At 67.3% G+C, this 25,088-nt stretch overlaps 17 protein-coding genes across 17 annotated transcripts; 6 read left to right on the forward strand and 11 right to left on the reverse strand.

Moving 5' to 3' along the window:
* Nucleotides 1-65: 65 nt before the first annotated feature.
* Nucleotides 66-839, reverse strand: MICPUCDRAFT_23295 (uncharacterized protein; the record flags this gene model as incomplete). Its single annotated transcript, XM_003064166.1, has 2 exons — nucleotides 66-364; nucleotides 491-839. 2 exons carry the CDS (start codon nucleotides 837-839, stop codon nucleotides 66-68), a joined length of 648 nt encoding a protein of 215 aa, XP_003064212.1.
* Nucleotides 840-1,837: 998 nt separating this feature from the next.
* MICPUCDRAFT_30191 (uncharacterized protein) lies at nucleotides 1,838-2,989 on the forward strand (the record flags this gene model as incomplete). Its single annotated transcript, XM_003063983.1, has 3 exons — nucleotides 1,838-1,954; nucleotides 2,139-2,348; nucleotides 2,546-2,989. The coding sequence occupies 3 exons, from the start codon at nucleotides 1,838-1,840 to the stop codon at nucleotides 2,849-2,851; spliced, it is 633 nt and encodes a 210-aa protein (XP_003064029.1). The 3' UTR covers nucleotides 2,852-2,989.
* On the reverse strand, nucleotides 2,951-6,622 carry MICPUCDRAFT_53968 (uncharacterized protein; the record flags this gene model as incomplete). Its single annotated transcript, XM_003064167.1, has 4 exons — nucleotides 2,951-5,198; nucleotides 5,369-6,030; nucleotides 6,185-6,313; nucleotides 6,472-6,622. 4 exons carry the CDS (start codon nucleotides 6,620-6,622, stop codon nucleotides 3,072-3,074), a joined length of 3,069 nt encoding a protein of 1,022 aa, XP_003064213.1. The 3' UTR covers nucleotides 2,951-3,071.
* Nucleotides 6,623-7,166: 544 nt separating this feature from the next.
* On the reverse strand, nucleotides 7,167-7,673 carry MICPUCDRAFT_8020 (uncharacterized protein; the record flags this gene model as incomplete). Its single annotated transcript, XM_003064168.1, has 2 exons — nucleotides 7,167-7,271; nucleotides 7,353-7,673. Coding segments are annotated over 2 exons (426 nt in total), but the record flags the coding sequence as incomplete, so codon positions are not given.
* A 147-nt stretch (nucleotides 7,674-7,820) lies between these two features.
* On the reverse strand, nucleotides 7,821-8,159 carry MICPUCDRAFT_53970 (uncharacterized protein; the record flags this gene model as incomplete). The annotated part of the gene is made up of 1 exon (XM_003064169.1): nucleotides 7,821-8,159. One exon carries the CDS (start codon nucleotides 8,157-8,159, stop codon nucleotides 7,821-7,823), a length of 339 nt encoding a protein of 112 aa, XP_003064215.1.
* Nucleotides 8,160-8,349: 190 nt separating this feature from the next.
* Nucleotides 8,350-9,780, reverse strand: MICPUCDRAFT_43257 (uncharacterized protein; the record flags this gene model as incomplete). The annotated part of the gene is made up of 1 exon (XM_003064170.1): nucleotides 8,350-9,780. The coding sequence occupies one exon, from the start codon at nucleotides 9,778-9,780 to the stop codon at nucleotides 8,350-8,352; it is 1,431 nt and encodes a 476-aa protein (XP_003064216.1).
* Nucleotides 9,781-10,059: 279 nt separating this feature from the next.
* Nucleotides 10,060-10,937, reverse strand: MICPUCDRAFT_43258 (uncharacterized protein; the record flags this gene model as incomplete). The annotated part of the gene is made up of 2 exons (XM_003064171.1): nucleotides 10,060-10,364; nucleotides 10,490-10,937. 2 exons carry the CDS (start codon nucleotides 10,935-10,937, stop codon nucleotides 10,060-10,062), a joined length of 753 nt encoding a protein of 250 aa, XP_003064217.1.
* A 306-nt stretch (nucleotides 10,938-11,243) lies between these two features.
* Nucleotides 11,244-12,002, forward strand: MICPUCDRAFT_53973 (uncharacterized protein; the record flags this gene model as incomplete). The annotated part of the gene is made up of 1 exon (XM_003063984.1): nucleotides 11,244-12,002. The coding sequence occupies one exon, from the start codon at nucleotides 11,244-11,246 to the stop codon at nucleotides 12,000-12,002; it is 759 nt and encodes a 252-aa protein (XP_003064030.1).
* A 191-nt stretch (nucleotides 12,003-12,193) lies between these two features.
* MICPUCDRAFT_53974 (uncharacterized protein) lies at nucleotides 12,194-14,253 on the reverse strand (the record flags this gene model as incomplete). The annotated part of the gene is made up of 2 exons (XM_003064172.1): nucleotides 12,194-13,486; nucleotides 13,642-14,253. The coding sequence occupies 2 exons, from the start codon at nucleotides 14,251-14,253 to the stop codon at nucleotides 12,194-12,196; spliced, it is 1,905 nt and encodes a 634-aa protein (XP_003064218.1).
* A 186-nt stretch (nucleotides 14,254-14,439) lies between these two features.
* MICPUCDRAFT_36886 (uncharacterized protein) lies at nucleotides 14,440-16,459 on the forward strand. Its single transcript, XM_003063985.1, has one exon. The coding sequence runs from the start codon at nucleotides 14,673-14,675 to the stop codon at nucleotides 16,224-16,226; it is 1,554 nt and encodes a 517-aa protein (XP_003064031.1). The 5' UTR covers nucleotides 14,440-14,672; the 3' UTR covers nucleotides 16,227-16,459.
* Nucleotides 16,460-16,591: 132 nt separating this feature from the next.
* MICPUCDRAFT_9260 (uncharacterized protein) lies at nucleotides 16,592-17,060 on the reverse strand (the record flags this gene model as incomplete). The annotated part of the gene is made up of 2 exons (XM_003064173.1): nucleotides 16,592-16,728; nucleotides 16,946-17,060. Coding segments are annotated over 2 exons (252 nt in total), but the record flags the coding sequence as incomplete, so codon positions are not given.
* A 717-nt stretch (nucleotides 17,061-17,777) lies between these two features.
* MICPUCDRAFT_5948 (uncharacterized protein) lies at nucleotides 17,778-18,338 on the forward strand (the record flags this gene model as incomplete). The annotated part of the gene is made up of 1 exon (XM_003063986.1): nucleotides 17,778-18,338. A coding segment is annotated over one exon (561 nt), but the record flags the coding sequence as incomplete, so codon positions are not given.
* Nucleotides 18,339-18,642: 304 nt separating this feature from the next.
* MICPUCDRAFT_53978 (uncharacterized protein) lies at nucleotides 18,643-20,200 on the forward strand (the record flags this gene model as incomplete). Its single annotated transcript, XM_003063987.1, has 1 exon — nucleotides 18,643-20,200. Exon 1 carries the CDS (start codon nucleotides 18,659-18,661, stop codon nucleotides 20,198-20,200), a length of 1,542 nt encoding a protein of 513 aa, XP_003064033.1. The 5' UTR covers nucleotides 18,643-18,658.
* Nucleotides 20,201-20,286: 86 nt separating this feature from the next.
* MICPUCDRAFT_53979 (uncharacterized protein) lies at nucleotides 20,287-20,808 on the reverse strand (the record flags this gene model as incomplete). Its single annotated transcript, XM_003064174.1, has 1 exon — nucleotides 20,287-20,808. The coding sequence occupies one exon, from the start codon at nucleotides 20,806-20,808 to the stop codon at nucleotides 20,287-20,289; it is 522 nt and encodes a 173-aa protein (XP_003064220.1).
* A 176-nt stretch (nucleotides 20,809-20,984) lies between these two features.
* Nucleotides 20,985-22,198, forward strand: MICPUCDRAFT_53980 (uncharacterized protein; the record flags this gene model as incomplete). Its single annotated transcript, XM_003063988.1, has 3 exons — nucleotides 20,985-21,032; nucleotides 21,148-21,697; nucleotides 21,828-22,198. The coding sequence occupies 3 exons, from the start codon at nucleotides 20,985-20,987 to the stop codon at nucleotides 22,196-22,198; spliced, it is 969 nt and encodes a 322-aa protein (XP_003064034.1).
* Nucleotides 22,199-22,278: 80 nt separating this feature from the next.
* On the reverse strand, nucleotides 22,279-23,354 carry MICPUCDRAFT_53981 (uncharacterized protein). Its single transcript, XM_003064175.1, has 3 exons — nucleotides 23,106-23,354; nucleotides 22,753-22,872; nucleotides 22,279-22,580 (listed from the first exon to the last, which is right to left on the reverse strand). Exons 1-3 carry the CDS (start codon nucleotides 23,340-23,342, stop codon nucleotides 22,371-22,373), a joined length of 567 nt encoding a protein of 188 aa, XP_003064221.1. The 5' UTR covers nucleotides 23,343-23,354; the 3' UTR covers nucleotides 22,279-22,370.
* Nucleotides 23,355-23,520: 166 nt separating this feature from the next.
* On the reverse strand, nucleotides 23,521-24,983 carry MICPUCDRAFT_66309 (uncharacterized protein; the record flags this gene model as incomplete). The annotated part of the gene is made up of 1 exon (XM_003064176.1): nucleotides 23,521-24,983. One exon carries the CDS (start codon nucleotides 24,981-24,983, stop codon nucleotides 23,547-23,549), a length of 1,437 nt encoding a protein of 478 aa, XP_003064222.1. The 3' UTR covers nucleotides 23,521-23,546.
* Between the last annotated feature and the right edge of the window lie 105 nt (nucleotides 24,984-25,088).

Below are 25,088 nucleotides of genomic sequence, written 5' to 3' on the forward strand. Positions count from 1 at the left end.
TCCCGCGCGTAATTGTAATTACCACCCCATCTCGTCTCCCCGCGTCATGTCATTCACGTCGCGTCCTAACGCGCCCCCACGCCGCGGCGCTTGTACAAGACCTTGTCGATCACGCCGTAGTCCAAAGCCTTCTCCGCGGTGAGATGGAAATCGCGTCGAATGTTTTCCTGAATCTCGCTCGCGGGCCGCCCCGTCGCGCCCGCGATCATGTCGTTAATCTTCGCCCGGATCTTCAGTAACTCCCGCCCCTCGTTGTTGATATCCGACGCCGCCCCTCTGGCCGCCCCGGACGGGTGATGCAGCATGATGCACGTGTTCGGCAGCGCCGCGCGTTTCCCCTTGGCGCCGCACGCGAGCAGCATCCCTGTGGAGTTGATAGGCGTAAGAAGCGGAGTTTAAAGGCGTCGAGGGCGGGGATTGAAAGCGAGGGACCCTGGGCGGAGAGATGCGCCGGGAAAAGTCCTTAAGAATCGGCGTTCACCACGCGAACGGGGTCGTATGGGGACCAGTGTGAGATAAAACGCGCCTCCCATCGCGCGCGCGGATCCGAACCCGACGCATCCGACGTCGCTCTTGATGTGCTTCATCGTGTCCAGGATGGCCATCGTCGGGACGACCTCGCCGCCCTCGCTGTTGATGTACAGGTAGATGTCTTTCCCGGATTTATCCGTGGTGTCCAGGTAGAGCATCGTCGCGACGAGCTGGTTCCCGAGCTCGTCGTCGATCTGTTGGCCGATCCACACGATGCGCTCGCGGTAGAGGCAGTTCCAGATGTCGACCCACTGCCACGAGTTTTCGTTCGGGGTCTTGTACGGGACGCGCGGGACGCCGATGGGCATCATCGTCGCGACGGACCGCGTGCCTTTGCCGTTCGACCGCGACTGCGCGCGCACCGCGTCGCGCAGCGACGCGACGGTTTTCGTGAGCCCGACGGGCGCAGCCTTGAGGCCGCGGAAGGACGCCATCTCGCGCGGCGGCGACGACGTCGGCGCTCTCGCGGGCGCGCGCGTCGGCGTCGCGAGCTTGCGCGAGCGGACGCCGACGGGCGCGACGGACGACGCCGCGGCGGCGATGGAGAACGCCATGGCGACTCCCGTCTATCTATCGATCCGATCCCCCTCCGAACGACGGACGGTCTTTTCTTTTTCCTCCGCGAGAACCCTAACCCGCGCGAATGCGCGCGCGACGACGCGCGAAGACGGGGCGATGCGCCGTGCGTTCGCGTGGATCGCGTGGATCGCGATGCCTACCGCGGAGATCGCGCGTGTGCGTGCGGAGACGACGCGCGGATCGCTGTGACGCGCGGTGGCGTCGCGCCGGTGCCCCCGAGCGAAAACCCAATAGCTACCTTCGTACCTGTAGAGCTAAGACGGTCATTAGTGGTAAATATCGGTCAGTTGAAAGGCAACGCGATCAAATATTGAAACCGAGTGGTGGGTGAAAAACGTTTGGAGTGACCGACACCACGTCGCATCGCAGCTCCAGTCTGCCAGTCCGCGGCAAGTCGGATCTCTTTCCCGCCGCGTTCGGGGGGGAGGGTCGCGCGCGGCGCAGTCGTCCGCGCGCGCGACACCGGCGATCGTCGCGAACGCGAAGCGCAGGCTTCCTTCGATCGCGCGCACCGCGCGGGGGCCGTCCATCGCGCGCGCGCGCACGTCGTCGCGCGCGGTCGGACGCGGATCTCGCGGCCGAGCGCGGCGCGCGTGAAAAGACAGACGGAGCGCGTTCATCGGCGAACCGTCGAGGTCGACTCGAATCGATCGCGGAGCCGGACGGAAGGCGGCGAAAGCCTTCTCGTCTCGTCGATCGCTCCCACCGCGTCGATCGCAACGCCACCATGGGGAACGCGGTGACGTCCATGAAGAAGGCGTTCGACAAGATGTTCGGGAACAAGGAGATGCGCGTCGTCATGCTCGGCCTGGACGCCGCGGGCAAGACGACGATCTTGTACAAGGTGCGTTCTATACACTGGTCCCCATACGACCCCGCACGCGTTGTGCTCGCCGATCCTTAAGGACTTTTCCCGGCGCATCTCTCCGCCTACACCTCGCTTTCGATCCCCGCCCTCGACGCCTTTCAACTCCATCTGACGCCTTTGAACTCCACCCCGACGTTCGCTCGTATGGAATGGCCCTAAGCTTCACATCGGCGAGGTGCTCTCCACGGTCCCCACGCTCGGGTTTAACGTCGAGAAGGTGCAGTACAAGAACGTCGTGTTCACGGTGTGGGACGTCGGCGGGCAAGAGAAGCTGCGGCCGCTGTGGAGGCACTACTTCAACAACACGGACGGGCTCATCTACGTCGTGGACTCGCTTGACAGAGATCGCATCGACCGCGCGAGGGCTGAGGTGCGTTCTACGTCACACTGGCCCCCATACGACCGCGTTCGCGCGGTGAACGCCGTTCCTTAAGGACTTTTCCCGGCGTTTCTCTCCGCCCAGGGTCCCTCGCTTTCAATCCCGACGCACACACCTCGACGCCTTTCAACTTGAACTGACGCCTTTGAACTCCACCCCGACGTACGCTCGTACGGAACGGCCCGGAGTTCGAGAGCATCATCAACGACCCGTTCATGAGGAACTCCGCCATCCTCGTCTTCGCGAACAAGCAGGACATGCGCGGGTGCCTCACCCCCGCGGAGGTCGCGGAGGGGTTAGGGATGCGCGAGTTGCGGGCGCGGAAGTGGCACGTCCAGAGCGCGATCGCGACGCGCGGGGAGGGGTTGTACGAGGGGTTGGACTGGCTGTCGAGCACGCTGAAATCGATGCAAGGGCGGGGGCAGGCGACGTCGGTGGGGACGTCGGGGGAGAAGCAGAGCAAGGGGTTCTCGCTGTTCGGGGTGAAGCTGTGACGCGACGTTTAACGTCGGACGCGAGGACGCGGCGTTTGAGGCGGCGGCGGGGCTGGTGGTGGTGGCGGCGACGACGGGGCGGGGTTTGGTTTCGACGACGCAGAAGACGACGTTTGTCTCGATTCAACATCTCATCGCGACGCGCTTCCTTCCTTCCCTCCGTCCGTCCGTCCTTCGTCTCGTCGCCGCCCTCCCCTTCCCTCGACCCCCCGACCAACCCTCACGCGCGAACCGGCGCGTCCCCCGGCGCGGGCAACGCCAACGCTCCCGACGCGATCGACGCGTCCGCGAAGCGCGCCTCCTCGCCCTCGCGGTGATGATACCCCTCGTATCTCCGCACCCAGCTCGCCGCGGGCGGGAGCCACACGCCGGCTCGTTCGCGACACGCGCCGCAGCCGCGCCAGCCGTGTCGGCACTTGGAGCACCCGAGCTCGACGCCGTGCGGGAGGCGAGACGCGAGGTCTTCCTTCGTGCGGACGCCGGCGACGTCGACTTGGAACAACGCGAGCGCGACGGCGAGGGATTCGCTCGGCGCGGCTTTCGATTTGAACCCAGAGCCGGCGGATTTCGGCGGAGAGACGCGAAGCGCCTTCGACTTCGCCGCGCCGCCCCTCGTCCTGGACGACGGCTTCAGCTTCCGCGTTGACTTCGGCGTCTTCGGCGTCTTCGGCGCGCGCGCGGCGGCGGACGTCTTCGGTCGCTTCGAGGTGGCCGCCGCCGCGGGCGCCGCCGCGGCTTTCCTCTTCCCCCCGGCGCCGGCGCCGGCGCCGGCGTCGGCGTCGCGTCCGCCCGCGCCCGGCGCCGGCAACGCCAACGTCTCCGTCACGCCCGCCTTCGCTCGACACACCAGGCAGCCGTACCGAGCGTACCGGCACTTCGAGCACCCGAGCTCGATGCCGTCGAGCTCGACCGCGTTGATCGCGAAGAGCGGCGGCGTGCGTCCCTTCCCGCAGTACGTCGACGGCAAGACGACGCCGGTATTAGTAGTGCGCTTTCCTCCTCGCGTCGCGCGCGCATTTTTTTGCGCGCTGAGCGATTTGACAACCGCCTTGGCCGCCGTGGCGTAATCCGCGGCGGCGCCCAGGCGGCTCTTCGCCTTCGCCGCGGGCGTCTTCGGGGTGTTCTCCTGCGCGTCGTCTTGGTCTTGGTCGTTGTCTTGGTCTTCCTCCCACGGGTACCGCTTCTGATGCGTCGTCGCGGCGTTCCTCGCGGCGACGTCGTTCGAGGACAGCGACCCGAGCGCGGCGCGGCGGCTCCCCGCGGCGCTCGTCGGTTTCTTCTCCGTCTTTGATTTCTTCTTTCCCTTCTTCGCCGCCGCCGTCCTCGCGCCGCCGCCGCCGCCCTCGCGCGTCGCGGCGTCGTCGTCGACGAGCCACTTCGCGCACTCGCTCAACACGAGATCCTCCTCGTCGCCGTCGTCGTACCGCACGAACGCGCAGGTTTCGTACGCGCCGAGGTCGTAGTTCTTCACCGCCCGCGTCTCCACGACGACGCCCTCGTACCAGTCCCCTCGGCGTCGCTGGTTCTTTTTCTTCGCCGCGGGGCGTCCCCTGCCGCGCTTCCGCGGCGGCGGCGACGGCGTGTCGTCGCCCACGAGCGCGAACCACTTCCTCACGCGCTTGCCCGTCCACGCGCCCGCCACCTTGGCGGCGGCGGCGTTGGCCGCCGCGCGCGCGGCGTTGGCGTCAATCTCCTCCTCGGAGTCGTACGGATCCTCGTCCGCGTCCACGTCATCTTCCACGTCGGCGTCTTCTTCGTCCATGTAGTCGTCCACGTCCACATCGTCGTCCACGTCATCATCTTCGTCGACCTCGAGGTCCGTCCCCGTGACGTCCGCGTCGTCGCCGAAAGACGCGTCGAAGTCGTACGGATCGGGAGCCCTCGGCGTCGGCGCCGGCGCCGGCGCGGTGCCGCCCTTGACCGCGCGCACCGCCGGGTCTTCGTCGTCCACGTCGTCGTCATCGTCCACGTCCACGTCAGCACCGTTCACGCGCCGTCCGGGCGTCGGCGCGACGAGCCCAACGCCCGCGCTCCGCCCTCGGAGCGACTCCGCGGCGAGCCCGAGCCGACGCGTCGTCGTCGCCGGCGCGTCCATCGCGTCCTGATCGATCGACGCCGACGGCAACTCCTCGCGCGGCGGCGGCGCCGGCCGCGCCGCGTGCAGCGTCGAGCACCGTCTCTCCTGCACCGCGCTGACGTCGATCACGAGACCGTGATCGCCGCGAAACGCGGTGAGCTCCTCGACAGCCTCCTCCGTCGTCCAGCGGAGCGCGGCGTCCACCCACGGCGCCGCCGTGCGCAGCAGTTCGTACGTCGCCTCGCAGCCGTCCTCGATCTTGCCGTCCGCCTTGAAGATGATGTCGGGGTGGAGTTGATAGGCGTCAGTCGGAGTTGAAAGGCGTCGAGGACGGGGATTGAAAGCGAGGGGTGGGCGCAGAGAGACGCCGGCAAAAGTCCTTAAGGATCGGCGTTCACCACGCCGACGCGGTCGTATGGGGACCAGTGTACAGAACGCACCTCAAACGCGCGCAGGACGCCGTCCACTTTCTCCTCGTGCCCCGCCGTCGCGGCGAGCTTCTTCTCGAGCTTCAACTCCGCGATGGCTTCCTCGAGCTGACAGTCCACGACGCACTCCACTCTCAGGCACATGGACGCGGCCCACACGAGGAACGCCCACATGTCCGCGCCGTAGTCGTACGTCGGCCCTCGCGTGTCCGGGGCGATGTACCCCGCGGTGCCCGGCCCGTGGAGCGTCATCCGGCGCTTGCCCTCCTCCGGGAGTTTCACCGCGGTGCCCCAGTCGGTGAACGCGACGGTCAGCTTGACGACTTCGCCCGTGCGGCCGCGTTTGGCGTCTCGAACGAGGAGATTTTTCGCCTTGAGGTCTCTCCACACGACGCGCGCGCTCTTGAGTCGCTCCAGGCCCTCCGCGACTTGCAGCATGACGTCGAGCTTCACCGCGGGCGACAGCGGCGCGCCCTCGGCGACCATGAAGTCCTCGAGGTTCCCGTGCGGGCACAGCTCGGTGATGACCGCGAGGCAGCCGCGATGGCGTTTGACGCACGAGTCTTTCTTCGCGGCGTCGTCCGCGGCGTCATCATCCGCGGCTTCTTCATCCGCGGACGGCGGCCGATGTTCCGTGGTGTACCCGTACACGCGCGCGGCGATCGCGGGGAGCCCTGTCGCGCGGGAGGAGGGGGAGGCGGCGGCGGTCAGAGACGCGCGCGGCGGCGGCGCGGCGACGAGGCGGGGGGGGGGGCGCGGCGGCGGGCGCGCGGCGCGGCGGATGAAAATGCATTCGATCATTCTCGACGCGTCCGCTCCGTGACGGACAGCCGAACGCGTTGATGACATCGGGGGCCATCGAGCGCGGGGGGAAGGACGCACCCTCCACGGTCGCGACCTCGGACACCGCGGTGGAGACCCTGTCCGTGTCCACGACTCTCGCGCAGACGTCTCGACCTGTCGTGGACGGCGCGCGCGCGGACGGGGATGGGGAGCGGTCCGTCAGCGTCGCCGCGCGGGGCGGGGGGAACGGGACGAAGAGGAGCGATTTCGCGAGGCGCGAGCCATCGCGAGCGGAAGGACGAGGGATAGGATGGATGGGGGCGACGACGCACCGTTCCACTCCGCGCGATACGCGGTGCAGAACCCGCCCTCGCCGAGGCACTCGTCCCACTTCACGCACACCTCCGCGTTCGAGAACCGCGTCAGGTCCGGCCGTCGCTCCGCGATGCGCGCGACGCACTCGTCGAGCTGCGCGGCGTCCATCGCGACGATGTGCCGTTTATTCCGCGCGAACGAATCTGCGATGCCGCGCCGCGTGCAGACGACGACGCGCTCGATACGCGCTTCGAATCGCCGCGCGGATGTGACGTGCTCGGTCGCGTTCGCGTCGTTCGCGTCGCGTGCGCGCGCGAGGTGTGGGCGCGCGGTGAGCTGTGGCGGTCGCCGCGGCGCGCGGCGTCGAATCAATCTGACGGAAAAAACGGGAGAACGGGAGAGTTGTACCCCTGGTCCGAGCGTCGTACTGCGCAAACAGTATGAAAGTACGCGCGAATCGTACTACGTGGTCGGTTATCGGTTATGGGTCACGCCGCGCTCGCGAGCTCGCGTTCTGTCACAGCTCTCCCTCTCCCTTCGCGCCGAGTTCTTCCTCCACCGGACACGGCGACTTCTTCCTCCGCGTCTCCCACACGCACAGCGTCCTCACGATGTCGACGAACGACGGGTCGTCGTCGGCGTCGGCGTCGTCGTCGTCGTCGTCGGCGGCGTCGTCGGCGTCGTCTCCCGCCGCCGCCGCCGCCTTCGTCGTGCCGACGCGCATCGTGCCGTCCATCAACGCCCTCACGACGACCTCCTCCCTCTCGTCCACGACGCTCCCGCAGTACCCCGTCAACCTCTTCCCGTCCGCCTCCACCTTCGCCTGCGCGAAGTTTCCGCCCAGCATGTCCGACAGCGAGTCGCCGCCGTCGCCGCCGCCGCCTAGATTAATGTGCACGGTCTGCCTGCGATCGCCCTGCAGCTTCACCCACCCCTCCTCTCGCGTGCTCGCGAGGACGCCGACGCCGTAGTCCTTCATCCCGTCGCACAGGCCGTCGAGGACGTCGTACGCGCGCAGCTCGCTCTGGACGTACGGCACGACCTTCCCCACGCGGTTCCCGCGCGGGTCCAACCTATGGCGAAGGTCGACCGCCGGCCTGCCGTCGACGTCGCCCTCGTCGAGCAGACGATGGTAGAGCTCGCGCGCGACGGCTTTGCACGCGCTGCACTCGTGCTGGATCGCGCGCGCGGGGTGGGCGGCGGCGAGGACGAGCGCGAGGACGACGACGAGGGGGGCGAGGAGGGGGGAGGAGGAAAGGCGGCGCATCGCGCGGGCGGGCGGCGTGCCGCGGCGCGGAGGCCGAGTGACGAGATCGCGCGGGCGGATTTTTCTTTCTTCCTTCTGCTTCGAATTTCATCGCAGTCATCAACTCCTCGCCGCGGCGGCGGTCTCTTCCGCTCTCTTCCCGGCGCCCTTCACCTCCAACCGCTCCAGCGCCGCGATCTGCGCGAACGTCGCCACCTGCGAGAACCCGTCCGGCCACGAGATCTGCACCGCGTAGTTCCCCACCACGTTCGTCTCCGACGGCGCGATGTCGTCCGGAATCGGCGTGACCCCGTCCGCGAGAAACTCCGCCTTTCGCGCCTCCCCCGGCGCCGCGGCGCTCTTATCGCTCTTCCGCACGTCCGACGCGCGGACGTAGAACGGCAGGCCGCCCTCGTCCGCGAGCTGCACGCGCAGCGCTTTAACGCCGTGAGTCTCCATCGCGCCCGCGACGTCGTCCTCGTCGATCGCGAGACCGCCCTTGGGACCCGCACTGAGGGTCGTTCCGTACGAGCGAACGTCGGGGTGGAGTTGAAAGGCGTCAGTTGAAGTTGAAAGGCGCCGAGGGCGGGTATTGTGAACGAGGTGTGGGCGGAGAGAGACGACGGCAAAAGTCCTTAAGGATCGGCGTTCACCACGCCGACGCGGTCGTGTGGGAACCAGTGTATAGAACGCACCTCAGCTTCGCCACCTCCTGCACGACTTTCGCGGCGACGGCGCCGTAGGCGCCGGAAACCTCCCCCGCGGGATCCGCCAACACGAGCGGCTTCCCGCTGTCGCCGCACGCGCTCAGCTCCGGGACGATGGGCATCTGAAACAAGTTCGGGACGCCGTACTCGTCGCATATTCGCTGGCCGCTGCCCTCGCCGAACGGCTTGTGCCTCACGCCGTCGACCTCGAAGTAGCTCATGTTTTCCACGACGGCGACGCACGGCACTCGGAGCTTGCTAAACATCCGCACGCCCTTCTCGACGTCTATGAACGCGAGCTTCTGCGGCGTCGTCACCACGACCGCGGCGGTGATCGGGACCACCTGGCAGATCGTGAGCTGCACGTCGCCGGTGCCGGGCGGCATGTCGATGATCAAGTAGTCCAGCTCGCCCCAGTCCGTCGTCGTGAGCATCTGGTTTATGAGCCCGCTCACCATGGGGCCGCGCATGATCGCGGAGCCCTGCCCCGCGAACCCGAACGAGACGACGCCGACGCCCTCGTACTCCGTCGGCGTGATCGTTCCGGTCTCCTTGTTCATCTGCAGGACCGCGATCTCCGGGGACGTCATCGTCGGCAGCGACGGGCCGTACACGTCCGCGTCGAAGATGCCCACCCTGGAGTTGAAAGGCGTCAGAAGCGGAGTTGAAAGGCGTCGAGGGCGGGGATCGAAAGCGAGGGATGGGCGGAGAGATGCGCCGGGAAAAGTCCTTAAGGATCGGCGTTCACAACGCCAACGCGGTCGTATGGGAACCAGTGTGAGGAGAACGCGCCTGGCGCCCATCTCTTTGAGCTTGTACGCCAGATTCACGCTCGTCGTGCTCTTCCCGACGCCTCCCTTGCACGAGCTCACGGCGATGATGTGCCGCACGTTGCGCAGGCCCTCCACGGTGTCCGGCGCGTCGTTCGTCACCTCCTGCGCGGTCATCGCGACGTTGCACGATTTCACCCACGGGACCGCGCTCACGTGCTGCTTCGAGAGACGGTCGAACTCTTCCTTCACCGGACACGCCGGCGTCGTGAGCTCGAGCGTGAACGTCACGTCGCCGTCGTCGGTGATGCGCAGGTCCTTCACGAACCCGCAGTTCACGACGTCTTCGCCGAAGTCGGGGTCGATGACGTTGCGCAGCGCGTCGAGGACGTCCGCCTCGCGCGATCCCTCGGGCGCGGACGTGATGGACGGCGAGGAGGAGGAGGACGCGCGGACGGCGACGTCGACGACATCGCGGCGGCGCGGCGCGCGGCGAGCGCGCGTCGCGGCGAGACGCGCGCGCGCGAGGGATGGGCGTCCTCGCGACGACGACGGGATGGACGTCGACGCGGCGGCGGCGGCGGCGGCGGCGGACGCGGCCATCGCGGCGGCGCGTCGAGGATACTGCGCCGCAGTCCGCCGACGACGAGATAACGTGAGCGGCGACAGGACGAGATCCATTTGCAGACTAAAAAGTCACGTGCCCGAATACGTCATAATCCTGCATGACACCTGCAGGTGCCATCAAACCAAGTTATCCATGGTTTCAACATCCTTCGTCGGGGGAAACGGAGAGGCGTCTACTCGTAGGAACGTGCCTTACGTTTCATGGTGTACACTACAACTCGGTCTATCGTCACTGTTTTACACGCCTCGCCACCTTCAGTACGCGAGCTGCGCCAGGCTCGGCGCGATGCCGGACGCCCCCGACCTGCACTCCGGCCTCGCGTTCATGTGCTGCATGAGCGCCTGCATCGTCCGCGTCTGCCTACCGCAGCACGGGCACCGGTAGTTCAACCCGTTTGGATCGAACGACGTTGTGTGCACGCTGTCCCACCCGATCTGCTGAACCACCATGTGCGACCCGACCTGGTTGACGAGTCCGTGCACCGCGCGGCACGCGTCTTCGCGGTTCGGGCAGTTCGGGCAGCTCCCGCTCTCGAAGTGCTGAACCGCGCCGAGCATGCCTGAGCGAGTGAGAGTTGTGGACGCGCGCGGGGGGTCAGCGCGGGTGCGAGATGAGCTTACTGTACGTTAAGTGTCGGGCGGACGCGCGGGGACAGTCGTGATGCGCGCGGAGGAACTAACGTACCGCGGTGCATTCTGCCGCACGAAGGGCACGGGGTGTTCCGGTCGCCGCGCCGCTGGTACGGCGTGTTCTGGTCGCCGCGCCTGTGGTACCCGCAGCCGGTGTGCACGCGCGGGTTGTTGAAGATGTCGTGAAGCTCCGAGATCTGGGTGTTGTCTCGGCGGAAGAGCTGCGTGCGTTGTTGCGCCCTGGGGTGCTTGATGTACGTGCCGACGGTGCCGGTGCGGTACCAGACGCGGACGATCTCGGAGTCGCCGTTGGCGTCCGCGCGGCGAAAGTCGAGGACGCCCTCGCCGCGCCCGTGCTGGCATTGCGTGTACCCGTAGTCGCGGGCGACACACTGCACGTCGTAGACGCTGAACGCGTCGTTGTTGGATGAGTCGGTGTAGAGTAGCCCTACGTGCGCGGTCGTCGCGTAGTCGTCGGAGTCGGATGAGGAGTAGTAACCCATAGCGCCGATATTTGTTTGGCGTGCGCGTGGGTGCGTTCCGAGGATGCCCGTGGGCGTGGGTGCCTCTCGACGAGGGCCCTTGGAGACCCGCGGCCTCGGATGTGTCTCCGAGATAAACGCCTTCGAAGTGTCGTTGTCCAGCCAGCTGCTCGGGATTTGTCGTACCGGGGATTTGGCGCCGATACCAGCGAATTGAGCTGGCTGGCTGGTTCTGATACAGTAGTGGTGTTTTCTTCCTGTCGGGCGTCGTAGCTTTTCGACGTCACTCTCGCTGCGCGCCGCCACGCCGCGTCTCGCACGAAGATCATGGTGAAGAAGCGAGGAGCGAACCAGCACACGGGCAAGCCGTTCATCGAGTGGTGCGCGGAGAACGGGAAGCGCGGCGAGAGGCTCGCCAACGAGTTCCGCGAGGAGCTGCCGACGGAGCTGACATATGCGTCGAACTACAAGGCGAAGTGGAAGTGCAGCAACGTCAAGTGCAAGCACGTGTGGCGGGCGATGGTGTGCAGCCGCACGAAGAGCCACAGACACACCGGGTGTCCGAAGTGCGCGAATCGCATACCGCTGAGCAAGACGCACAACTTCCTCGTGTGGTGCGAGAAGAACGGCGAGCTCGGGAAGAAGCTGTCGCGCGAGTACGTCGATAAGGACAAGCCGCCGACGGCGGTGACGAAAGCGTCGCACTACAAGGCGAAGTGGAAGTGCAGCAACGTCGAGTGCAAGCACGTGTGGAGGGCGCAGGTGAGCGACCGCACGAAGAGCGACAAACCCCGCGGGTGCCCGAAGTGCGCGAATCATGGGCCGCTGAGCAAGGCGAACAACTTCCTCGTGTGGTGCGAGAAGAACGGCGAGCTCGGGAAGAAGCTGTCGCGCGAGTACGTCGATAAGGACAAGCCGCCGACGGCGGTGACGTACAGGTCGACGTACAAGGCGCTGTGGAAGTGCGCGGAGTGCGACCACGAGTGGCTGGCGACGCTGAACCAACGCACGACGAGCCGGAACCCCAACGCGTGCCCGGCGTGCGGAGCTCGCAAGTCCGCCGGCGACGAACACGCCGCCGGCTGACGAAACTGTACCGAAAACGCGCCGACGAGGGCAGCGAACGAACGAGCCCGACGATCGATACCGAAGTAAGTGAACACGCATTAACTCGATACCGAAGTAAGTGAACACTGCGTTCTAAAAGAGTGTTTCGCCCACCCCGTCGTTTCGACATTCGATCGCGTCTGTACCCTTTCAACCGACCGACGAACGCGTCACGATCCCGCCGGCGCGAACAGCGCCTTCTCCTCTCTCCGCAACCACGCGCACAGCCTGTTGCACACGCTCACACCCGCCTCCTCGCTCGCGTCCGCGCGAAGCAACACGAAGAGCTCGAAGTCGGACCCGACGCACGCGATGACGACGCCGTCGTCACTGCGTTCGTAGTGCACCCTGCGCCGGACGCCGCCGCCGACGCGAGGCGCAGCGGTCTCACCGCCGCCGCCGCCGCCGAACAAGCCGCCGAACAAGCCGCCGCCGCCGCCGCCGCCGCCGCCGCCGCCGCCGCTCCCGCCGCCGTCGTCGTACTCCCACGCGTCCGCGTCGTCCGCGATCGCGGACGCGCGGACGCGCGCGAACCGCCGAATCACTTTTTTCCTCGCGCGCGCGTCGTCCGCGAAGACGCCCTCCCACGTCGGCGCGACGAACTGCCCGAGCGGCGGCCGGTGATACAGGAAGTGCAGCAGCGGGGTCTCCCCGGGAAGTCCGCCGCCGGCGCCTTTTGGGAGGTGCCGCGAGATCGCGATCGAGCCGGCGCCGGCGCCGCCGCCGTCGCCGTCGCCGCCGTCGAGCCCCGGCCCCGGCCCCGGCCCTTCCGCGCGCGTCATCACGTCCGCGATCGCTCCCTCCTCTCGCAGCCGCGCCTCCGCTTTCACCCTCGCCGCCGCGAGCGCGTGGAACGCGTCGTCTGCGGTTGACACCAGCACGAGACACAGCCGGCACTCGCTCGTCTCGCCCTCGCCCTCGCCGTCGCCGTCGCCGTCGGCGGTACCGTCGCCGTCGCCGTCGGCGGTACCGTCGCCGCCGCGCGCCGCCATTCCCGCCGCGCACGGTTCGAGATCCGCGACGTACGCGTAGACGAACGCGTCGGCGTCGAACTTCGGCAGACACACCGGCGAGAACGACTGCGTGTTCCTTCGAAACGACTCCGACGACCGCACGAACGTGCTCAACGCGATGACGTCGTCCGGGTGCAGCGTCGTCGACTTCCCCGCCGCGCGGACGCTCAGGCGCCGCGCGCCCTCGCGAAGCGCCGACATCCCGCCGCCGCCGCCATTCCCGCCGCGCCCGCTCCCGCGCCCGCCGCCCCCCGCGGCGACGACCGCGCCGTTCGCGACGACGGCGACGACGTGGTCCCTCGTAAGCAGCAACCCGCACAGCGCGCCCGCGGCGGCGCACTCTTTCCCCCGCAGCGCGTCCGACAGCGCTCTGACGACGCGCTCGCGCGATCGCTCCGGCATCGGCAGCGGCGCGAACGCGCCCAGCTGCGCGCCGTGGTCGTGCGACATCTGATGGGCGAAGGGCGGAGTTCAAAGGCGTCATTTCGTGGAGTCGAAAGGCGTCGCGGGCGGGGATTGGACGCGAGGGACCCTAGGCGGAGAGATGCGCCGGGCAAAGTCCTTAAGGATCGGCGTTCACCGCGCCGACGCGGTCGTACGGGGACCGGTGTGGTACTCCAACGCGCCTGATGGGCGAGCGCGCCGAACGTCGGCTCGACGCCGCCCAAGAGATGCCGGACGTCCATCCTGGACGATCTCCGCAGCGCGCGCTCGACCGCGCGCGTCAGCACGCAGATGAACTGCGCGTGGAGGAGCTCGAGCTGGCGTCGAAGGCATCGCGTCGGCTCGCCCGTGGACGAGACGCAGACGAGGTAGATCGGTCCGCGGATGAGAAACACGACGCGCGCGGTCGCGGGTCCCACGGTGATGGATCGCAGGACGTCCGCGTCCTCGGGTTCGCCGCGTTCGTTCGCGGCGGCGGCGCCGCCGCCGCCCGCGGCGTTCGACGCCGCGGCGACGAGCGCGGCGAGCGCGGCGGTGAACCCCGCGAGCTTGGCCTCGTCGCCGTACCGCGCGTAGATCGGCTTCCCGGCGTCGCTCAGGATGAAGAGGTGCTTCCGTCGCGCGCGCCACGACGCGTCGACGTCGCTCTCGTGCGCGCGGCGGCGCCCGCGGTGCCATCGCCACGGCGGTTTGGAAGGCGGTTTGGAAGGCGAAGGCGCCGACGCGTCCGGGGCGCGCCGCGATGACGCGGCGTCCTCCGCGGCCGCCGCCATCGCGCGGCGCGCGGCGATGTCACCCCGCGTCGCGACGCGTCGCCTTCAGTTCGGAACTGATGAAAAAACCAGGAAAAAACCTGGAAAAAACGCCGTTTGAAGTTTGCACCGTGTGCTGTTCGACGCGCGACGGGAAAGACGAGGGGTCGCGGCGTCCGTCGCGTCGATCGCGCTCACTTCCGCGCGCGCGCCGACCGTCGTCACCCGGTCGATCACCGCACCGCGCAGAGCGCATCGCACGCGCGCCGCGTCGTTCGCCGCCGACCCGACCCGACCCCGAGTAGTCGCGGACGTCGCCGCGGGCATCATCAGATCTCGCCGCCGATCTGCGAGGAGATCTCGCGCGCTCGGCACTAAGTTGTTCTTACTCGCGTCGCTCGCCGTCCGTCGCCATACCCAAGCGAACACACAACGCCGCGATGTCCTCCACCGTCACGATCGGCGTGAAGTGGGGCAAGGAGTCGTACTCCGTCGACGTGGACACCTCCACGATGAAAGGGCTGGACCTGAAGACGTCGCTCTTCTCGCTGACGGGCGTGCCCCCCGATCGCATCAAGCTCCTGGGCCTCAAGGGCGGCAAACCGCTGAGCGACGACGCGGACCTCGCGACGTGTGGGCTCGCGGAGCTCGCGGCGAAGAACAAGAAGCTGATGATGATGGGCAGCACCGCGGAGGCGCCGAAAGCCCCGGAGGGGGGTGCGATCGTCTTCGTGGAGGACCTCCCGGAGGATGAGCGCGACGCGGCGACGACGGCGAACTTTTCCCCGGGGCTCGCCAACCTCGGCAACACGTGTTACATGAACTCCACGATCCAGTGCCTGTACGCGGTCCCGGATCTGCGCGACGCGCTCGAGGCGCACTCGCGAGGAGGAGGCTCCGGAGACGGCGGCGGGAACGGCGAGGGTGGCGCTCTAAACGGCGGAAGGGCGCTCGTGGACGCGACGCGGGATCTCTTCGGGGAGATGACGCGAGCTAAGACCGCGGTGACCCCGTTTCGATTCCTCGCGCTGCTGCGACAGCTGTTCCCGCAGTTCGCGCAGGTTGGCCAGGGCGGGGTGTACTCGCAGCAAGACGCGGAGGAGTGCTGGTCGCAGGTGCTTCAGACGCTCTGCCGCGAGGTCCCGGCGGTGGACGCGTTGTTCGGGTTTGAGTTGTCCAAGTCCCTGCGTTGCGAGGAAACCGGGGAGACGCGAGAGGAACGCGCGAGGGAGTATTCGTTCAAGTGCAACATCACGATCAACGTGAACCACCTCTCGGACGGATTTAAGGTCGCGCTCGCGGAGGAGCGAGAGCTGCGCTCGGAAGCGCTCGCGAGGGACGTGCTGTACAAGGGAGAGAGCAAGTTGGCGTCTCTGCCAAAGGTGCTCAACGTGCAGCTGGTGCGATTCTTTTGGAAACAAAACACGGGGCCCGACGGCGGCGGGAACAAGGCGAAGATCATGCGCGCGGTGACGTTTCCGACGACGTTGGACGTGTACGAGTTCTGCGACGACGCGTGCAAGGCGGGGTTAGACCCCGCGAGGAAGGCGAAGATCGACAAGGAGGAGAAGGAAGCCGCGGAGCGATTGACGGCTGGACGCCCAGACGCGGATGAAAAGAAGGACGAAGACGCCGCCGCCGCGGAGGGCGGCGCGGAGGAAGAGAAGAAGGACGCGGAGATGACGGACGCGGAGGAAGAACCCGCTCCTCCCGCTGCGCCTCCCGCGCCCGCCGCGAAGGACCCGGCGCCGTGGGAACCCGCGGCTGGAACGCGCATGACGGGGTTCTACGAGCTCGAATCCGTGCTCACGCACAAAGGCCGGAGCGCGGACAGCGGGCACTACGTCGCGTGGGTGAAACAGAAAGATGGGTCGTGGACCGAGTTCGACGACCACACGCCGAACGCGAAGACGACGGATCAGATCCTCGCGCTGAAGGGCGGCGGGGATCACCACATGGGCTACCTCCTCGTGTACAAGGCGTGCTACATCTGATTCTGATTCTGATTCCGATGAGAGACTCGCGCGAAGCGACGACGACGACGACGACGACGACGCGGGGGACTGGGGGACGAGCGACCGCCACCGCGACCGCCCGCGCGATGAAATCACACGCATTCCCTCGTCCGTCTACCCACAACCGCGCGGCGCGGCGCGGCGCGCGTCAAATCGACCGACCGACCGACCGACCGCGATCACTCGCCCCCGCCGCCGCCGTCGCCGTCGCCCCCCTCGAAGACGGACCCGTCCTCGAAGCGTTCGAGCGGCGCGCCGTCGTCCTTCGACCGCTGCCGGTCGCTCGAGGGTGTTTGCCCATACGACCCCCGCCTCGTCTTCGTCCCGCCGCCGCCGCCGCCGCCGATCGCGTTCCTCGGGTCCCGGAACACCCACTTCGGGAGCACGTACTTGTGCCCCATCGTGTCCCAGCACGTCGTCATGTTCGGCGCCGCGACGATGATCCCCGCGCTGTCCACCAGCAGCCGCGCGGTGTCGAGATCTCCACGAGGGTGATTGTCCATACGAGCGAACGTCGGGGCGGAGTTGAAAGGCGTCAGAAGCGGAGTTGTGAGGCGTCGAGGTGTGTTGGGATCGAGAGCGAGGGACCCTGGGCGGAGAGATGCGACCGCCGGGAGAGAAAGTCCTTAAGGATCGGCGTTCACAACGCCGACGCGGTCGTACGGGGACCAGTGTAAATGCGACATCGATGAACGCACCTCCGTCCTCGCGCATCGCCTCCACCGCCGCGCGCAGCGCGGTCCACATCGACGCGTCGCCGCCGTAGGACGGCTGGACGTCCCAGAACTCGAGCCGCATCCGCTCGAGCGCTTCGCTGCGACGTCGAAGAGAGGAAGGGAAGAGAAGGTGGGGTGGGGGCGGGGCGTGGACGCGAGGACGAGAGCGGGGGCGATCGAGATTCGAGAGGGATCCGAGCGCGAACGCGCGCACGTCGTCGGCGGCGGGTTCATGTCGAACGGCCTCGGGATCTCGAAGTTCGGGTAATGCGTCCCCCCCGTGGAGCTCGTCACCGGGACGTTCCTCGCGCTCTCGCTCGACTGCGTGCACCCCATCGCGGCGGCGAATGGCGCGCGGCGTGCTTTGTCGGACATATCGAGGAAATCGTTTTGACGCGACGGCTCACGGGGGCGTGGCCCGCGTAGTACGATACAGTACGCGTATGGGCAAACGGTGTAGCGCGGGTCCCGCTCCCGTCCAGCCAGGCCGACGTCACGGCGGAGTGCCGACGTCACGCCCTCGTCAGTGCCGCTCGCGCCGCCGCCGCGCTCCGCGCGCCTTCCTTCCCACTCCCGCGCGAGCGAGACAGACGCGATGGGCGCCGCGCAAGGAAAGCCCGCGTCGTCGTCGTCGTCGCCGGCGTCCGCGCCGACGGCCCCGCCGCCCGGGGCGACGTCGGAGATCCCGTGCGCGGGCGGCCGCGCCGCCGCCGCCGCGGGCGCGGCGGGCGCGAACCCGATGGCGGACGCCTCCTGCCCCGTCCCGGAGGAGTACCGCGGCGTGCACGGCGTCTTCAACGTCTACAACCAGAAGATCGACCCGCGGAACAACATGCCCGTCGCCGCGTCGCAGTCGATGGCGCCGGGCCAGCGTCGAAAGATCTCCACCGAACGCCAGCGATCGACCATCCCAAAGTCCGGCGTGTCGTCCGCGGAGGCGTCCACGTGGACGTACCCCTCGCCGCAGATGTTCTACAACTCGCTCGTGCGCAAGGGCAAGGCGACCGACTGCACCGAGGACGACATGGAGTCGGTCGTGAGCGTGCACAACGCGATGAACGAGGACACGTGGCGGCGCGTGGTGGCGTGGGAGCGGTTGCACGTCCACGAGTGCCGCGACCCGATGTTGCTGCGATTTCTGGGGAGGCCGGACGACCTCTCGCCGCTCGCGTGGGCGCGGTACTTGACCGGGGGCGGGAAGCCGTTCGACCGGCACGACTGGTACGTCGATCGGTGCGGTCAACAGGTGCGGTACGTGATCGACTACTACTTTCACGAGGACAAGGCGGGGACGCCAGGGCAGTTCGACCTCGTCGTGCGGCCGGCGGCGGATTCGGTCGGGGCGGTGGCGGATCGAGTGAAGATGGCGATATACGTCGGGTGCGCGATGTTGGGGGTGCCGTGTCCCATCTCGGGGAACAACGGTGAGATTGGGAGGGAGGCGTCCGCGGCGAACACGACCGCGCCGGAGCGGTAGCGCGCGTGGGGGGAGAGGGAGGGCGGCGGCGGCGACAAGTGGCGCCGATACGGACTTGAAATCATCAGCAGCAGTGAGATTTTTTCTTTCCTGTCCGAACAGAACAACGTCGAACAAAATAGATCGATCGCGCGATCGCCCCGCGCGTCACTCGCGCGCGCACCGCCCTCGTCCATCCGCCACCGCACACCCCCCATCCCACCCACCACCCTCGCGACATGGGCTGCTTCGGAACCGAGCCCAAGCCCGAGAGCGAGCAGATCCAGAAGATCGTGGAATCGCACAAGGCGGAGCTGAGAAAGGTGGAGCAGGATCGCGATCGCGAGAGCGTGGAGAACCTGTTCCGTCTGTACGCCATCATGGACGTGGACAACAGCGGACGCCTCACCCCCGCCGAGCTCGGCGTCGGGCTCCGCGTGCAGCCGCGCCTGATGAACACGCTGTGCGCCAACGCCGGGATCGAGCCGTCGGAATTCAACGACGATTACGACGCGATGATCGCGGCGCTCGTGAAAAAGATCGACGCCGACGGCGACGGCGTGATCCAACGCGGCGAATTCGAAGCCGCGGTCCGAGGCATCATGGCGTTCGACAACGTCGACGTCAACACAGTCGAGAGCGACCGCGAGCATCAGCTCAAGGGCGCGGCGGAGCGCGCGAGGATCGAAGCGGAGAGGTCCGGGGGATACGTCGGGCTCGCGGACGCGGAAGAGGCGCGACGCATCGGCGAAGCCGTCAAGCTCGGCGGCGTGGCGATGTCCTTCGACGACGACGACGAGGACGAGGAGACGAAGAAGAAGAAGGCTGCGATCGCCGCGAAGCGCGCGGAGAAGATGCGCGCGCGGCTCACGAAGCCGAAAGACGACGCGCGCGGTCTCTCGGACGCGGAGTACCCCGAGGACGCCTTCGAGAAAGCCGTCGCGGTACGGCGGCATGCGCTCGAAGCCGCGCGCAACGAGGCGCGCGCGAAGGAGCGCGACGCGCGCGGGAAGTTTCAGCGCGCGATGAGACATAACAGGAATCTCGCGAGCACCAGGCACGAGACGAAGCTGGAGCTCGGGGAGATCGTGAGGAAGAAGGAGACGAACTCGGACGGCGAAGAGACCGAAATCGACGAGTACTACGACAACTACGGAGACTACTACGATGAAGACCTCGAAGACGAGATGACGCAGATCGACGCGCGGCTCTTCTTCTTGCGCGGGCGCGCGACGGCGAAGTTCTTCGCGGACCACGGCCTCGCGTTCGAGGACGCGTACGACGTCAGAGCGAACGACCGCGCGCTCGCGGAGCTCTTCGTGAGAGACGCGAGCGCCGTCGCGGCGTACGACGCGATGCAAACGTCGGGCGTCTTCGCCGTAGTCGTGGACGCCGTGAAAGCCGCGGCGACATACGAGGGAAGGACCGGGCTGACGCCGAACCCCGGGGCGTGGTCCGCGGCGAACAGAGAGATGAAGAAGGCGCGCGACGCCAGGGAGGGCGCGTTCGTTGAGAAGCTCAAGGAGGCGGGGGCGTTCGCCGCGCTCGTGGAGGAGAAGGCGAAGGCCAAGGCGAAGGATATCGAAGACGGGGAATACCGCGAGTGGGACGAGGACTGGATAAAGGAGAATTACCAAGTCGCGTACGAGGTGGATAAGCTTATGTACGACATGGACGGGATCTGCGCGAAGGACGCCGGCGTCGCGCGCGAGTTCGAGGCGCTGTTGAAGACGGATCTGGAGGAGCGGATCTTGAAGCTTCCGTTCGTGCGCGCGGCGTGAGCGCGGCGGCGGCGGCGGGGGGGGGGGGGATGGGTTCTTCAATCCGTATTTATTGTTTTGTTTCTCCGTCTCGCGTCGCGTCGCGTCTATTCGTCGCGGTCGCGCTTCTTGCGTAAGTTTTCTCCGGGGGGTGGGCACGCCGGACACCCGGTGGGTCTGACGCTCTTCGTGCGCTCGGTCATCCTCGCGCGCCACTCGTGCGAGCACTCCTCACACTTCCACAGCGCCTTGTACCTCGACGCCTTCGTCACCGCCGTCGGCGGCTTGTCCTTGTCGACGTACTCGCGCGACAGCTTCTTCCCGAGCTCGCCGTTCTTCTCGCACCACGCGAGGAAGTTGTTCGTCTCGCTCGCCGGCGCGTAATTCGCGCACTGTGGGCACCCGCTGGGCCTGTTGCTGTTCGTGCGGTTGCACACCTTCGCCCTCCACACGTGCTTGCAGTTCAAACACTTCCACTTCGCCTTGTAGTGCGACGCTTTCGTCAGCTCCGTCGGCAGCTCCTCGCGGAACTCGTTGGCGAGCCTCTCGCCGCGCTCCCCGTTCTCCGCGCACCACTCGATGAACGGCTTGCCGCCCGTGCGCTGGTTCGCTCCTCGTTTCTTCACCATGATCGCCGTGCGAGACGCGGCGTGGCGGCGCGCGAGAGGAAGTGAGAGGCGACGGAAAAGCCACGACAACTTCACAAAACTTCAAGTCGTCGAGTCGTCCCTTCCGAGGGAGCGCCTAAAACGTCGCGTCCTCGCCGTCCGCGTCGCCACACGTTGCCCCCCCCTCGCGCGTCCGCATGTCCGCGGCGGCGGCCGCGGCCGCGGGGATGACCGGCGCGAGAGCGGTGCGTCCCTCCTCCGCGCGCGGCGTCCTCCGTTCGCATCCTTCGCGCGTCCCCGCACTCGGCACCTCAACTCTTCTCAACCTCACCCATCCCTCGACGCCCCACCCCAACGCAGGCGACGTCCGCCGCGGTCAGGGTCCTCCTCGAGCGCAGCCCTTACGTCCTGTGGGCCGCGCAGCGAAGCGCGTTCGCGCGTCCGGTCGTAGACGGCGTCGTGCACCCGGACCTGCCGACCTGGGGGGACGGCGACAATCGCGGCGACGCGATACCTCGCATCGCGCGTTTGTCCAAGACGGAAGCCGCGTCGACGCCGTCGTGGCACGCGCAGACGATCGCGGGGTCGAGGACGGCGACGATGGAAGACGCGCGCGAGAAGATGATGCTCGCGTCCGCGTCGGGCGCGTCCGCGCTGATGCTCGTGTCCGGGGACGGCGGCGGCGATGGAGGATCGAACGAGAAGTTAACATCCGTCGCGTTGCTGCGAGAGGCGTCGAGGTTGCGCGACCGCGGCGACATCGACGCGGACGTCCTCCTGATGTGCGCGGCGAACCCGGCGATGGATGGCGACTCCGTGCGCGCGTTAGAGGAGAAGCTCGACGCGGGCGCGCGCGTCGTCGTGACGCAGCCGTGGGGCGTCGCCCCCGCGGCGGCGAGGCGGTGGTGGGGTGAGTGAGACCGCGACCGCTTCCCGTACGGGAGTTAAGGTTATCCGCCGCGCGACGCGACGCATCATCGAATCTGATAGCCTACCACGCTGACCGACCGCATCCTCCCGCCGCCCGCCGCGCGCTGCAGATTCGGTGAAGGCCAAAAACCTCGACGCGGACGCGGAGATCATCGTCGGGCTCCACCTCGCGTCGTCGAGCGCGTCGCTCGCGAGATGGATCGATCTGTGCGGGCTCGCGGAGGATTCTGATGATGAGGATTCTTCGCAAGCCAAAGCCGCGGGGACGCTGCGCGAGTGGGAGGCGCGCGAGCGCGACATGGACGCGTCGACGTTTCGCGCGTGGGCGGACGAGCGATGCGAGCTCCATCTCGCGGAGGCGCTCGCGGACGACCGCGTGGACGGCGTGCATCTGATGCCGATCACGATCGCGGGGTACGCGGCGGCGGTGAGGATCTTCGGCGCGGCGGCGTCGCTCGCGTCGCTGCGGCGCGGGCCATAGCTCAGTTGGTAGAGCGTGCGACTGTTAATCGCAAGGTCATCGGTTCGACCCCGGTTGGAAGAGTTTTTGCGCCGCGCGTGGGAGTGATGAGAGTGGACGCTCTCTTCGTTCGTCATATTCCATCACACCTTATAGCGCGCATCCGTAAAACTTCTCGCGACGACGAACGCGATCACGCCGCGTTCGCGGACGCGCCGCCCTCGCGCGCGTACCGATCCCTGAACGAGTCGTACGGCTCGTCGCCCTTCGTCACCGCGGAGATGCAGAACACCTTCACGACGGCGAGAACGAAGAACAGCACGCAAGAGATGAACCCCATCACGTACGTCGCCTCGTAGGTCTTCTTGTCGTCCGATTCCCAGTGGTATTCCGCGGGGAGGGACTATACGAGCGAATGTCGGGGTGGAGTTCATAGGCGTCAGACGGAGTTGAAAGGCGCCGAGGTCGGGGATTGAAAGCGAGGTGTAGGCGGAGAGATGCGCCGGCAAAAGTCCTTAAGGATCGGCGTCCACAACGCCAACGCGGTCGTATGGAGACCAGTGTATAGAACGCACCTTAATCCACGACTCGTGCTCCATCAACAGCGCGGAGACTTGCGCGAGGGCGAAGAACATGTGCACGGCGCTGCCGATGATGACGCCGTACATGACCCCCGCGCCGCTGTTCGCGGTCGTCTGTTTTGTTTGTCGCGGAGGGAGGAGGAGGGGGAGGGCGCGTGAGTGAGACGGCGGCGTGAGACGACTGACCGACGAAGGCTGAAAAAGTCGTTGAGCGAACGACGCGACGCGGCGGCTCTCGACGAGATAAATCGACGAGGGCGATCGCTCGCCGCGGACGACGCGCGACGCGACGCGGCGTCGTCGCCGTCGATCACGCCGCGCGACGTGCACAAACACACAACACGCACCTTGCGGAGGAGCACGAGGAGGGAGAAGGTCCCGTAGATGATGCACATGACGACGCCGTAGGCTTGCGTCGTCACGATGGCGGTGATGAGATCTTCCGTGGATGAATCCCCGAGCCCGTGCGCGTGGTCCCGAATCTTATCCACCGCGCTCGCGTTGACGATCGCGCATATGCAGAACAGGAACCCGAAGACGAAGTTGATGATCCACGCGATCCATAATGTCTTTTTCGCGCCCATGATGGACGTCGGCGGGGGCGGGCGTAATGCCGCGCCCCCGGAGCGGTCGAACGGAAAAAACCTGATTCTGCATGTAGGACGACTTCGAAATCCGCCAAGCTGTCAACTGATGAGAAGTCTGGCTGGTGTAAGTCGGCGTCTACGGCCGCCGGCGAAGCGTCGAGAGACTACGTACTGTACTACTCTGTCCGCGCGATTAAGAACCTAGTCCGCGGACGCCATCACCCCATGCGATCGTACGCGTCGCGCGCCGCCTTCATCGCCGCCTCCGCGTTCGCTCGTTTCCCCTCCTCCGCCGCTCTCTCCGCCGCTCTCTTCGCTCGCTCCACCCCCTCTCGCACGCTCGCGGCGACGTCGTCGGAAGTGAAACCGCCGCCGCCGCCGCCGCCGCCGGCCGCCACCGCCTCCCTCGCCTTCTTGATCGCCGCCGCGATGTCCTTCGCGGCTTTCGCGGCGTTGCCGCCGCCGCCGCCGCCGCCGCCGCCGCCCGCGAGCGCCTCGATCGACGCCTCCTCGTCCGTCGTCATGAGGTTGTTGTACGCCTGCTGAATCTCCAAAAACTTTTTCGACGCCGTCTGCGCGCGAGGACGGGTGGTGATTGGTCAGCGCGTGATTCGATTCGATGACGTGTAAAAACGAGTGGTCGAGAATCAACGATCGACCGACCGATCGCGCGCGGAGGAGAAAAGAGAGAAAGAGAGCGCCGATCGATCGCACCTCCTTCGCGTCGCCGTCCGCGTGCTTATCCGGATGCCACCGGACCGCGAGCTTCCTGTACGCTCTCTTACACTCCTCCTTCGACGCGCCCAGCGGCACCTCCAAGACGTCGTAGTCCTTCTTATGCCGCAGGTGATACATCTGCCGCTCGCGCTCTTTCCGCTTCTTCGCGAGCTCCTTATCGTCGCGCCGCTTCTGTCGCTTCTCCTCCTCCGCGCGGTCGAACAAGTCGCGAATCATCTTCTTCGCGTGTTCCCGCTCGTCTTTCGACCCGAACAGCATGAACGTCGTCATCCCGGGGACCACGGGTATGGGCGTGCCGTCCTTCGTGACGCCGTCGCGGCGCCCCCCCTCCGCGGCGAAGACGCCGTCCTCCCACTCCGTCGCCGTCACGCCGCCGAACCCGCGATTCATCACGTCGTCCTTCCTCCGAACCTGCAGCCGCGCGTTGGACTTTTTCTGAATCTTCTTGACGTTCTCGCCCCCCGCGCCGATGACGAGCTTCACCTTGTTGTCCGGCACCTCGATCACCTCGTCCGGGACGTCCTCCTCGTCCACGTCCTCGAGCATCGCCGCGTCCTTCCTCGCCTTGACGTCCACGCCGCGCTCGCGCGCTGATTTGATCTCGTTCGCGCGCGCGAGCATCGACGCCGTCTTCGCCGCGCGCTCCTCCGCGACGCGGCGCGCCACCTCCGGGGCCACCTCCGTTGCCATGAACGCGTCGAGCGGGTCGACCTCCTCCTCATCATCCTCGCCGGGGCGCGGCGCGGCGGCCGGCGCGGCGGTCGGCGCGGCCGCCGTCGCGGGGGTGACCGCGGCTTCCGCGAGCGTCGTCGGCGCCGGCGCCGTCCCGTTCGCGCGCGCGTCGGCGCCGCGCGCCGCCGCCGCGCTCTCGTCGAGCGTCTTTTGCTTCTTCTTCTGCATGAGCGACCGCGCGGCCTCGAGGCGCTTGCGCTTCTTCTCCGCCTCGTCGTCCGCGGGCGCCGCCGCGGGCGCCGCCGCGGGACGCCTCCCAGGATCGTGGTCGTC

This window comes from Micromonas pusilla (assembly GCF_000151265.4).
Source record: "Micromonas pusilla CCMP1545 genomic scaffold MICPUCscaffold_16, whole genome shotgun sequence".
NCBI classification, from domain to species: domain Eukaryota; kingdom Viridiplantae; phylum Chlorophyta; class Mamiellophyceae; order Mamiellales; family Mamiellaceae; genus Micromonas; species Micromonas pusilla.